The sequence below is a fragment of the Leiobunum rupestre genome, chromosome 10, assembly GCF_980474605.1.
Source record: "Leiobunum rupestre chromosome 10, qqLeiRupe1.1.hap1, whole genome shotgun sequence".
Taxonomy (NCBI): domain Eukaryota; kingdom Metazoa; phylum Arthropoda; class Arachnida; order Opiliones; family Sclerosomatidae; genus Leiobunum; species Leiobunum rupestre.
In genome coordinates this window covers 6,219,577-6,232,528 of record NC_143393.1, presented here as the reverse complement: position 1 = coordinate 6,232,528, position 12,952 = coordinate 6,219,577, and the positions used below count along the sequence as shown (strand labels likewise).

Sequence of the window (12,952 nt, the reverse complement as noted above, 5' to 3'; positions counted from 1 at the left end):
ATTAGATTTTGCTACGCAGGTAAGAATTCGTTTATCATTATTTTTATTTAATATCAAAACGAAAAGAAGAAAGAAAGATCTTTTCGTTTTGATATATTTAAAATGTCACTCTGGGAGCAATTGTATTATAAAATAATCTTATTATAGATCATCATAATCATCTGCTGTATTTGTTTTGGAAAGACGGAAAATTTTTAACGACACAAAACAGTCAAGTTGAGTGTTTGTCGAATCATTCACAACATCAGTCAAATTATTTTTTGTACACATTATATAAATAAAAATTATTTCAATTCTTAAAATAGAAGTATTTATTTATTATTGTAGCTATCATTTAAAGAGAATGGGGAACACATCTCCCTTTTGACCTGATACCCAATGATAAAAACTGCCTAATATACTGAATGAAATGTTTATTGAGCCCCTAACTACTTTTATGGGTAAAAAATTACCGGAAGGTGATAACCACCTTTGAAAAATATCCAAATGAAATTCAAATCTACCGCCAAACTGATATTAAGTGAAAAAACCTGCTTGAAGATGGAGACAGCTCCGTTGGACGATGGGTCAGCTGACAACAATAAAGAAATAAGTTTCATTGTCGTGGGAAGTGTTACATCTGAAAGCTAGAGAAAAGGTAATAAGTAATATTCATTAAATTAATTTAAAAGTAGTAGACATACTGCTGGTAAATGTAATTATGTTTCAGGGTTATTAATTATTCGTTCATAAGGCGATGTCACTGAAATAAAATTTTCAATTTCCTTTTCAGCCCGAACAAAAGAGTTGAGTATGATAACCAGAATTTTATTGGTATTGTACAAATGACTGGAAAAGGAGAGAGAAAATTGCGCATTTCGTTTAGAATAATTTCCTAAAACACATTCAATCGTTCTTGATTATTTACTACAGACAGAGCAACGTGGTCTAATGTTTCAGCACTGCTAGCAGCAATAGGTTCGGAGGGCACAGGTATGATGTTTTTATAGCTTCTTTTGTCACCTTTAACAGGTATACCAAATTATTACTTATATCTTAATTAATGTCAATCTATTTTTCAGAGAATGTAGGAAAAGAGCAACGTTAACAATACATAAAACACTTTTGGATTTTTCCTTTACCATTGGCCTAGGCGGATTTGGAAGTGGGTTTTCAGCCCTTGCGTCTATTTAAAAAATGTAACTGAGCTATATCTGCTAGTAGGTAATACATCTAAACTGAGCGTTTCTAAATATACCCATTTTATTGACAATATCTTGCATTGTCAATCTTTGTTTTGTCATCAATATTGAAATCCTAATTAATTTTTAATTAAATAATGATATCCTCTACTTAATAGAAATATTTTACCACGTCTCTTTGCAGCTAAATTAAGGGGAGCATTACCGACCTCGCTCGGTGGAGTACTCATAGGAGTTATGTGAAAACACCCCGCACTTGGCGTACCAATAAAAAACCACTCATTCTCGCTGGTGGTATGTGAAACTGCTAGCTCTTGTAGAAGGTAAGGGGCTTTATTTATATTGTTTCAAATTGTAATGTATATTTAACAATTCAAATTTTATATTTAAAGTAAATAAAGTAGAGTTTAATGTACTTGTTTTTTCATTGCTGTACTACCAATGCGATTTTCAACACCTGCTATACCACGAATCATAGTTTCGCCAATTAGTTTCACGACTCTATTCTCAAGAGGTGTCAGCTAATCTCCAGTTGATTTTCTGATCATTATGATATCTTGGGCCAGTGTCTTTACGATGTTTTTTAAGAAAGACCATTTTGTTCTAATTTGTAAGAGAGTTCTTTTTGTCCCCTTACCAACGGCTGACACTTCTTTTGCCATCTCTTTCCACGCTTTTACTATGTTTTTGTAGGCTTTCACTACTGCCATAACTCCGTTGACCAAACCCATTCTAGCTTCAAGCCCAGCAACAATTACTTCCTTTTGCCTTTCATTCAACCTGAGTTAAACTTCGCCCTTAGCTCTGCTTCTTTGCTAACCCCATTTTTAAATAAATAAATAAATGCAAATATTATATAAAAACAAATGTAAATAACCACCAAAAATTGTAAATTTATAAATAAAATTTAATAAATATAATAAAATAACTGATAAATAGCCGAGATTACGTAGTCGAAACTCGAAAGTGGAAAATTGCCACTATTTACAAGAAAGAAATCACAGACAACGCTAAGGCTTAACTGAGCGATTGAAGTGACCCGCTTACCGCTGATATTTTCCGGCGTTTTTATTGGCTCCGGACGGGGGCGGAGCTTATTAAAAAAAAGTCGAAATAACGAGAGCGGGAGTTTACGAAGTCTCATTAAAATGTCTCTGGAACGCGTTTTTATAACTCTAGTCTAGGTCTCGGTAAATCGGTTTCGTTAAATCGCGAGTCTTGTTTTTAAACGAGACTTTTGAAAACGTCTCAGGGGGCCTATTCTTGTCTCGGTTACGACATAATGATTCCACCTTATCACTTCGCCATACCGACATTCGAGATAACGACATTCGCTTGGAACCTTATTCGCTAGCGAAACGGGTATAGGTGGCGCTGCCGTCGCTACCCCTGCAGCTTGGTTTTCCAGCGTATAGTGGTGATCCAAATCAAAACAAATCCAAGAAATATGGCGGTTCACATTAACGCTAGAGGTGGGAGAAGTTGTGCGGTCCCTTTTTGCAATAATACTGCGCTTAAAAAACGTAAAACTGAAGAAAATAGTTAAGAACCAAAGCCAGGATTATCATTTCATAAATTCCCAAGTTGTAAGAAACTTTTAAATGTATGGTTAACAAAGATAAAGTCGGGGAAAAGGCCTAGTAAGTGGGCTCAGATTTGTAGCGCCCATTTTACAGCTGATGACTTCTTGGAAAGAAATGGTGAGATGCAAATAATATTAATTTTTTTAAAATAAATTAATCGAAAAACTCGTAGATCTGTAAGAAGACGTTTGAAATGTAACGCCATTCCCTCCCAAAAATTGCCATGTAAGCCAATTAAAGAATCAACCGAAGTTAGATTAAAAGAACGAGCTCAACGTTACGTAAAGCGTTCTAAAGGTATTCTTATTTTATGGTAAACTTTTGTGAAATAATAAATAGAATAATAACACAAATTTAATTTTAAATCAAGCAGTTCTATGTTCAACATCACCAATAACAGATTCCATTGCTCCAAAAGTTGTTGAAAGCGCAAGTGAACCAGCTCCGGATGATAAAGTTTTTGTCATTATCAAACTTAGCTATGCTATCTGAAGTAACAACTGAAGCTCAAGGAAAGGACCAATCTCACAAACCATCTAGAGTAATAAATGCGTCTATTGGTGTTCAAGTTTATTTGGACCATGGAAAGTATTTTGCTGGGTCAAGAGTTGGAATTTCAAGCAATGGAATGAAAAATGCTGATTTTGTGTCTCTTACTGGCATTGGGAAAGAACTATTTGAAAGCCTTTCAAGTGAGGTTTTAGGGCTTGAAAACCAGAGCAAGCTCTAATTTTCTAATGCTTGTAAAATATAGGGTGCTGTTAACCCTAATGAAACTTAAGTCAAATTTGACATTTGACGCTGTGGCTTCATTATTTGTCATTTCGAATCGAACAGTTTCAACATATTTCAAAAGAACCCTTTGTGCCCTTGCTGAAGTTTTGAAGAAATTTATCTTTTGGCCGGATATGGAAAATATCAGAAGTAACTTTCCTAAATGTTTTAAAGAGTTTAATAATACTCGCATTGTGTTGGACTGCTCAGAAGTACCTATGATGAAGCCCAACACATTTCACGACAGAGTGGCAACCTACATCCATTATAAAGGAACTCACACAATAAAAATTCTCATTGGAATTTCACCTTCTGGCATGATCACGCTCGTTAGCGACCCCTGGGGTGGAAAAGTAAGCGACAAGGAAGTCACCATTGAGAGTGGGGTCATAAATCTTTGTGAACAATTTATTGATGGAATTATGGTTGACAAAGGTATGCATAAAAGTGTAATATGCTAAAAAAATATTTTAAAACTCATTCAACTTAAATTTAGGCTTCCTTATTGAAGATGAATGTGCGGCCAATGGCATAGCTCTACACATCCCTCCATTTTTGAGAAAAATAACAGTTTAGTAAGGAAGAAAGTGTAAAAAATCAAAAATTGCATCAGCTCGTGTTCACGTGGAGATAGCCATTCAAAGAATCAAATTATTTAAAATTTTAAATGATAAATTTGACCTTGATTTAGTTCCCTACTGTGACGAAATTCTGAAGGTCATATGTGGATTAGTAAATTTACTAAAACCAATTCTAGCAGATGATAAATTTGATGACTAAGTTTAAATCTTATTTAATGACGATGATGATTATTTTATTAATTTTTATCAAATAAGTTTAAAAATCTTTTATTATAAATAAGACCAAGTAAAAATTCATTTATAACATTAATTGATCAAATTCATTTTACTTTTCTTATATAATACTAATTGGCACAGTACAAAATAGGAACTTTTTTGTTTTAAAAATCACTTACTCTTGACTAGTAATGGTAAATATAATTTGAAATAAAAATTGCACAATTTGACTATGTTTTGTTTCAAATAATCTTCGTCTCTTTGAATATCAATTAAAAGATAGCCCTTGGGAGAATACAAGAAAAATGAGCATGTTTTTATGTTTAACACAAAGGCCAAGCTGAATTTGTGCATAGTAGCTTCTACAATCGTTAGTTGGTAAATAAATTCCGTCTTTTCCAATTTTCAAGAAGTTAAATTTGTTTTGAGCGACAGCATCTTCAATTGATATTTTCTTCTTAATCTCGAGTAATTTTATCTCTCCATTTTCCATGTATAATCCATCTGAACTAAAAGCTAGAAATGGATTATTTAAGTTAATTAAGAGGCCATATTCCAATACTTGTACTTTTTTAAGCCACGGAAATTTGGCCCGAGCAACTTTCTCCATTTTGTTCCCATTTTGATCCTTTTGGGCTTTCTCTAAACATCCGTTCTCCTTCTTCTAAGGCTCTTGGCTTTTCCCCAATGTATTTCCAAATTTCAACCATGGTGAGATTCATTATTATGGAATAAATAAAGGTTAAAATAGGATAATATAATAGAATACCAATTAAATGTTAGCATACCTTTTTGAGATGTCATCTTTTATTTGAACAATATTGCTCCAAGGCCTATTCTAACAATGTTTTAAGTAAATCCAAAAGGACTTCAAATCTTAATGACAGTATATAATTAGAACCAAACATTATGTCTTTAAACTTGACATTCAATCCTACTTACCAAGAAAACACTAATTCGCTGTTAAAACGTATATAATACCATCTCATCAGTAGCACACCACTATTTGCTGAATGCTGATCACCACTATACAGTTACACGCAGTGTGGATAGGGGGCGCTGCCGGAGTTTTCGTTAGCGAATTCTTGTCCCCCTGTCGCTATCAGAAATGTCGTAAAAACGAAAATACCGCCAGGCGAGTTGTGACGTCAACATCCGGTGACGTGCCCCTCTAATCGTCCAATACGAATCGCACTTATTTATTTCTGTCGGCTGCTGTAATATTTTTGCGTTTGTTTACGTTTTCGCAGTTGTCATTTTTGTTCTTCTTTGGTAGTTTTTTTTAAAATAACATTGAGTCGCGCCACAAAATTCTGCGGAAATCTAAAGGTTTTAATTTTAGAATACATGGAGGCTAATGAACGTTTCGTTAGCCGTAAGTTTGATGCAAACTGTACAAACGAGGCGTACAGTACACCGCGATGTGCATTAGTCTTGTCCAAAGGCTTAATGCTTGTGGTGGACCGTACTGGAGGTGCAGTAATTTTTTTGGAATAGAAATACTGTTACTTCTATTACTTATGCATAAATGTTCCAGAGTTTGGCTGACTGGAACTTCCCAAACTAGAACTAAGACAACTGAGGAAGGTCGAGCAAATGTTGGGCAGCTCTCGTTTATTGAGCGGCCTAGGGGGTACATTTGGCCACTACGAAGTACCAGAAGCTGGTTTTGGGGTAAGTATTCTTTCATGAATACATTTCATGCTAACATTTCTTGATTTTAACAACAGATAATTGAAGAAAATGGATGCGGCATTGGCTACTTTAGATCAACGTCCCGCAGCTTCTTCAACAATGGCTCCTCCATATTCAGTCACTATCGCCCATTCTTCTCCCACTGGCTCCCATTCCTGCAGATCTCCAAGATTTAATCATAGTTTACCAGTAGCGTCTGTGAGTTCTAACGATGAATATAAAGCCCCAGGAATGGAAGGTGTAGCTCCGTCTAGTGGAACTTTTGCACCTCTTCTTTTCAAAGAGAGACCTGGTTGCGGTAACCATTTCCAGTTACTCTGATTTGCTTTGCCGGAAGTTTCTAGCTCGGCCAAAACACGCGGCCAATAATATCAATCCTTCCATTCCTGGGGCTTTATATTCTTTGGTTCTAATCACTCCCAAGGTAAAAATATTTCTCCAGCTGCACGAGGTAAGTAGAAAATCATTTACTTTAAAAATATTTAAAATTTGGAAAAGATAATTTGGCTTAAACCGTTTAAAGGTCGCAACCAACAAAGGCAACAGGGTCATATGCGAGGGCTCAACAATTTCTTGAGAAAATAAATTCAAATCTTGATAAGCAAACTAAGATAATGGAAGATCAGTTGGAAACTTGGTGCCATATAGCTAGTTCTCAAAGGAGAATTTGTATTGTAAAAACTATTTGAGTTTCATATGCTTAGTTTTAAAACAAAGTAAGTGAAAAATTCAAATTTTTTATTTTGAAGAATCTTTTACAATTTCACTAATAAAGTTTTGAAAAGAAAAATAGTTGTTTTTCTGTTACCTATACACCCTCATACCTACCTTTATATTGAGAAGTTAATACTCAAAACTTACCTTAGGAATGATCTCTAGAGTTCTTGGTTGCTAGGTAACTTTTTTCAAAGATATCTTGAAACCATTGATGCCTTGTATATGTGGGCATCATGAGTACGCCCAGGAAACTTGGCTTTGACATTCAAAATTACCAAATCACAATCGCAAAGCTATAAAAACTATGTAAATTTTTGAATGTACATGTATATTATTTATATATAAAAATAAAGCTTACCAATTGCACGTTTAAGGAATGGTTTTCTTTCCTGTTAATGTACAAATGTTCACGATAATTTGAATCTTGTGAATTTGGAGCAACATTTGCAATGTGCGTACAATCTATTGCAGCAATGGCCCCCGGGAAATCTGGTCTTCTCCATAAATCTATACGCATTGTTAAATTAATATTTATCTGCTATGAGAAGATTTGATAATTACCTCAACTTTGTGGCTTCCCTTTACTCAGTGGAAATTTTATCCATTTTGGCATTAAAATGCTATTTATTGCATCGGTTTCTTGATGCAGACAGCGACTGACCGTGGCCTGACTGACATCAAGAAACAAATCTTTGCCAACTAGCTGCTTTCTGGTAAGCACAAAATCGAACAGCCACTAACGCCTAATGAACCATATAATTATTAAAACGCTAATAATTACGAACTTTAATTCTTAAATTCATGGCTCACCTTTGAATCTACAGGGAGATCCGTAACTCTTACGTTAGACGCGTTTGACTCTAACGTCGCTTTTAGATGCTCACAAATCTCTATTACTAAATACTTATCTAGGTGAAATAAACTTCTAAACTAATTTTCCGAAAGTTCAAAAGCTTTTGATCTATCTCTTAGAACTCTCTCCCACCCAAAACTCTTCGTTTCTTCCATTTCTGACAGACGCCAAAACTCAAAACATGCGAGCTGTAAAGCAGCCATTTTGAAAATACCGCGATTCGAAGCGAAAAATGACGTCATAACGACAAAGAAACGCGATTCCGACATCCCCAGCCCTGTCGTTATAATTCGCTGGCGATACGGCGATGTCGAAGTGAGTTTTGGAGACAAGAATACGGTTTTCGCCGGTCGATGTCGTTATGGCGATATTTTATCGATTCCGCCATAACGACATGCGTATCGCCAAGACAAGAATAGGCCCCCTGGAACGGGCCCTAAATCGCTTATTTAAGCTTCAAAAACGGAGTATCCGAATTATCGAAAATAAAAATAGCCGCGATCATACTTCTCCACTATTCAAATCATTAAACTTACTTACAGTATACCAAATTTTTAATTAGTGTTGTTTAATTTTTATGTATAAATCACTAGTTATAAACATGTATAACCCTTTTAAATTCAGTGCTCTATCGAAATATTTTACGCGAAATAATTACATCTTAGAAGTTCCCTTTGCCAATACCAAATTAAAACAAAACTCAATCTTCTGTAAATCAACCGTTTTATTTAACACCCTTAATATACCCACATCACAAGGTTTGCCGTTCTTTAAAAAAAAATTCCGAACTTATTTGTCCAGTTTGTAGATTTATTTTATTTTTTTTAATGTAAATAGTTATTTTTTCCCCCTTTTTCTGTGAAAACCATGTATGAAAGCTGTAACTTTGTATAAAAACGCCTTAGCGTGGCCTAAAAGTTGTCTCACAACTTGGCCATATAACAATGTAGTCTCCACTAATTTCCAATAAACCAATTATTATTATTATTAAGTCGTCTAAATTGGACAAAGTCGATTAATTTGGGTAAATACTGATAATTTAAGGTAAATGTTAATATAAAGATAAATGCAGGCAACATAGGCAAGACCAAGTAAAGTTGGGTGAACGCTACCTAATTTGGGTACTTTACTAGTAGATCTGGATTATTTCAAATTAATTTTTGGAAAATTCATTGCATTTGAGAGCTGCCAATTTATTAAGATTTAAACTAATAATTTGGTTAAAGTTTAATAATATGGGTAAATTTAAGTAATTTTGATAAATGATTATTAAATATGGTAAGTAAGTGCTAATAAATTTAATATTTAAAAGCAATAAAACTCTATTGATAGTGTGCCCGGACTAGCGACGCGCGAACCTACGTGTAGATTGCTAACCGATGCTCCGTTAATTCTTTTAACAAAAAGACTACACTAACAAGTAAGTTTTGTCCACTTTTGACCGCTGATACTGGACAAACCATAGGAGCTAGGGGAAAATGGCAATGGACAATTTTGCTCCTTTGATCAAACTTAACATGTTTCAATTTGAAAAATATCGGTCGAAAGACTCGAAAGCCAAATCCCATAAAGGATGTGCGATGTCCTTTACCCTTTATTACTTAAATTGCTAAATTTTACTCGTATTTACCTCAAATTTACCAAAATTTATTGTATTTTTTGGCTTTACCCAATTTATTTAAATTGGTCCAATTTAGTCGAATTTATCTGCATAAACTTATATTTTGTTAATATATTCACAACTACTTCAACTTACCTCCATTTATGAACATTTACTCGCTCGCATTTACGCAGAAGAATTCATCCAATAATAGTATCTCTAACCCAAAACTACTCAAATGTTCCCAATTTATATATTTTTAGGTTTTCATCGTATCGTATTTAACTAACATTTTCCTAAATTATTTTTTATTTTATTAGTTTTTACCCAATTTAATCGTCTTTGTCCAATTTAGACCAATTTACTTAAATTAGTCGTAACTTACCGAACTTTACTTTATCTTACCGAATTTCAGTCGTATTTTCCGTAAAATATTAACATTTACTCTAAATTATCATTATTTAACCAAATTAATCGACTTTGTTCAATTTAGACGATTTAAACCAAATTAATTAAAATTTACCCTTTATTACTTATATTGTCGAATATTTCTCGTAGTTCACTCAAATTTACCAAAATTTACTGAATTTTTAGGTTTCACCCAATTTATTGAAATAGATCCAATTTAGTCAAATATATCTGAATTAACTTATATTTTGTTCATATATTCCCAAATACTTCAACTTACCTCAATTTATGAGCATTTACCCTAGCTCGCTCGCATTTACCCAACGACAGAATAATTCACCCCAAAATACTAAAATATTCCCAATTTATATATATTTCTAGTTATTCATCTTATCGTATTAAACTCGCATTGGCCTAAAATGTTTTTTTTAAATTTAATAGTATTTACCCAATTTAATCGTCTTTGTCAAATTTAGACAAATTTACTTAAATTAGTTGTAACTTACCGAACTTTACTATCGCTTACCGAATTTAACTCGGTTTTTCCGTAATATATTAACATTACCTTAAATTATCAGTATATACCCAATTTAATCGAATTTGTCCAATACAGACACCTTATTACTTATATTGCCGAATATCTCTCTCTCTCTCTCTCTCTCTCTCACGCGGCAACTCATGAGATATCTCACGCGGCATCTCATGGGATATCTCTCGCGGCCACTCATGAGATATCTCATGCGGCATCTCATGAGATATCTCTCGCGGTAACTCATGAGATATCTCATGCGGCATCTCATGAGATATCTCTCGCGGTAACTCATGAGATATCTCACGCGGCATCTCATGAGATATCTCACGCGGCATCTCATGAGATATCTCACGCGGCATCTCATGATATATCTCTCGCGGCAATTGATGAGATATCTCACGCGGCATCTCATGAGATATCTCACGCGGCATCTCATGAGATATCTCACGCTTTTTGGCTTTTTATTTTAATAGCTTTCGAATTTTCAGATTTACGTATAAGGATCTCCCCTGCTGAGATCCAAACAAATCTGTAATCATTCTTTTTTGCGTAAATTTTTGCATCATACAGTAATTTTTTATTAAATGCCGTTAGTTTTTCGTTAATGTAGACAGACTCATTTGGCAAGGTTTTGTGGATGTTTTTAGCCGTGAACCCATTTTTCTTTTTACTTTTAAAAACTCTCATCCATTCCTTTTGTATTTTTTCATTCGCAAATTTAACAATAATTTTACTCGGTTTAACCTTATCTTGGCCTAATTTTACTTTGGGGAGCCTATAACAATCAACTACATCACTTTCTGCACATTATATTTCTAGGAAACTGGCCACTAGATAAACAACTTCGCTTATATCTTCATTTTTTGTTTCCTCAATACCTATTATTTCAATGTTATTTTTCAATTGATTTTGGTCAATTAGGCTAATTTTATTTTCCAAATAAGATACTTTAAGCTCTAATGCGGCATTTTTTGCTATTTATCTAAGCCTTGGCGAAAACCTTGTAGCTCTTGGCCGAAGTCGTCAATTTTCCCGCTACAATAATTTACCGCAGATTCAAAGTCACTAAGTTTCTTTTCAATCGGATCTAGTTTGTCTAGTTTTTTTAGCATTTCGTTCATTTTAGCCATTATCAACGACAAAGAAGGCTCACCGGTTGAATCTGGTTTACTTGCAGTAGTTGACTTCGTTTTGTATTGCTCCTTACATGCATAGCATAACCACGTTTCTTTTTTGCTTCCCAATTTGCGGAGGTTTTCTTCGGTTTTAATCGAAGTGCATTGGACATGAAAATTATTTCCGCATTCGCCTTTACATATTATCTTTTCTTTTTCAGAACTAACATCTTCACCGCACGATTTACAAATAGCCATGTTATAAAAAATCTTACGCGGCATCTCATGAGATATCTCACGCGGCATCTCATGAGATATCTCACGCGGCATCTCATGATATATCTCACGCGCATCTCATGAGATATCTCTCGCGGCAACTCATGAGATATTCTCACGCGGCATCTCATGAGATATCTCACGCGGCATCTCATGAGATATCTCATGCGGCATCTTATGAGATATCTCATGAGATATCTCATGCGGCATCTCACGCAGCATCTCGAGATATCTCACGCGGCATCTCATGAAATATCTCACGCGGCATCTCATGAGATATCTCACGCGGCATCTCATGAGATATCTCACGCGGTATCTCATGAGATATCTCACGCGGCATCTCATGAGATATCTCACGCGCATCTCATGAGATATCTCTCGCGGCAACTCATGAGATATCTCACGCGGCATCTCATGAGATATCTCACGCGGCATCTCATGAGATATCTCACGCGGCATCTCATGAGATATCTCACGCGCATCTCATGAGATATCTCTCGCGGCAACTCATGAGATATCTCACGCGGCATCTCATGAGATATCTCACGCGGCATCTCATGAGATATCTCACGCGGCATCTCATGAGATATCTCATTAGATATCTCACGCGGCATCTCATTAGATATCTCACGCGGCATCTCATGAGATATCTCATTAGATATCTCATGCGGCATCTCACGCAGCATCTCAAGATATCTCACGCGGCATCTCATGAGATATCTCACGCGGCATCTCATGAGATATCTCACGCGGCATCTCATGAGATATCTCACGCGGCATCTCATGAGATATCTCACGCGGCATCTCATGAGATATCTCATTAGATATCTCACGCGGCATCTCATGAGATATCTCATTAGATATCTCACGCGGCATCTCATGAGATATCTCATTAGATATCTCATGCGGCATCTCACGCAGCATCTCAAGATATCTCACGCGGCATCTCATGAGATATCTCACGCGGCACCTCATGAGATATCTCACGCGGCATCTCATGAGATATCTCACGCAGCATCTCATGAGATATCTCAAGTATTGGCGCCTACAGCCCAATTCTCATATTAGGGAGCATCCATAAATTATATGGGGCGTTTAGGGGAGGGAGGGGGTCGGGCTGAATCTCACCCAATCTGACGTGGAGAGGGGGGGTTTCGGCAAATATCACGTAATTTTTTTCCCGCAAGAAACAGTGTAAAATTGCGATAAAACTGGGTTAAATTAAGTAAAACATGTTTCTCCACTAAAATATGGCTACATCCTACACAATAACACCATATGTAACATAATTACTCATAAGTATACCACTGTACCTTTATTCCATTTAAAAATCTTCACTGACGGTTTGTTTCACCACGAACCAGTATAAAGGTGGACTACGTTAGATGTTAACCTTTTTATTCCCCCTAGTAATTTTGGGA

General features: G+C 35.4%; 1 protein-coding gene and 2 long non-coding RNA genes across 5 annotated transcripts; 2 read left to right on the top strand and 1 right to left on the bottom strand.

Annotated features, from left to right (window-relative positions):
- The first annotated feature begins 422 nt into the window (after window positions 1-422).
- Window positions 423-2,056, top strand: LOC149923444 (uncharacterized). 2 transcript variants are annotated; one of them, XR_016477016.1, is made up of 5 exons: window positions 423-637; window positions 773-972; window positions 1,062-1,203; window positions 1,366-1,504; window positions 1,660-2,056. It is a non-coding gene; the product is annotated as an uncharacterized LOC149923444 (long non-coding RNA). The 2 variants fall into 2 exon arrangements; XR_016477015.1 differs by lacking the exon at window positions 1,660-2,056 and having other exon boundaries at window positions 427-637; window positions 1,366-1,645.
- A 153-nt stretch (window positions 2,057-2,209) lies between these two features.
- Window positions 2,210-4,348, top strand: LOC149923443 (uncharacterized). Of its 2 annotated transcripts, none has more exons than XM_090160631.1 (5): window positions 2,210-2,881; window positions 2,937-3,061; window positions 3,138-3,456; window positions 3,602-3,973; window positions 4,035-4,348. In XM_090160631.1, the coding sequence occupies exons 3-5, from the start codon at window positions 3,213-3,215 to the stop codon at window positions 4,112-4,114; spliced, it is 696 nt and encodes a 231-aa protein (XP_090016757.1). In that variant the 5' UTR covers window positions 2,210-2,881; window positions 2,937-3,061; window positions 3,138-3,212; the 3' UTR covers window positions 4,115-4,348. The 2 variants fall into 2 exon arrangements, with proteins under 2 accessions (XP_090016757.1, XP_090016756.1); XM_090160630.1 differs by having other exon boundaries at window positions 3,135-3,456.
- Window positions 4,349-7,135: 2,787 nt separating this feature from the next.
- Window positions 7,136-8,004, bottom strand: LOC149923442 (uncharacterized). The gene is made up of 3 exons (XR_016477069.1): window positions 7,558-8,004; window positions 7,309-7,490; window positions 7,136-7,254 (listed from the first exon to the last, which is right to left on the bottom strand). It is a non-coding gene; the product is annotated as an uncharacterized LOC149923442 (long non-coding RNA).
- Window positions 8,005-12,952: the final 4,948 nt, after the last annotated feature.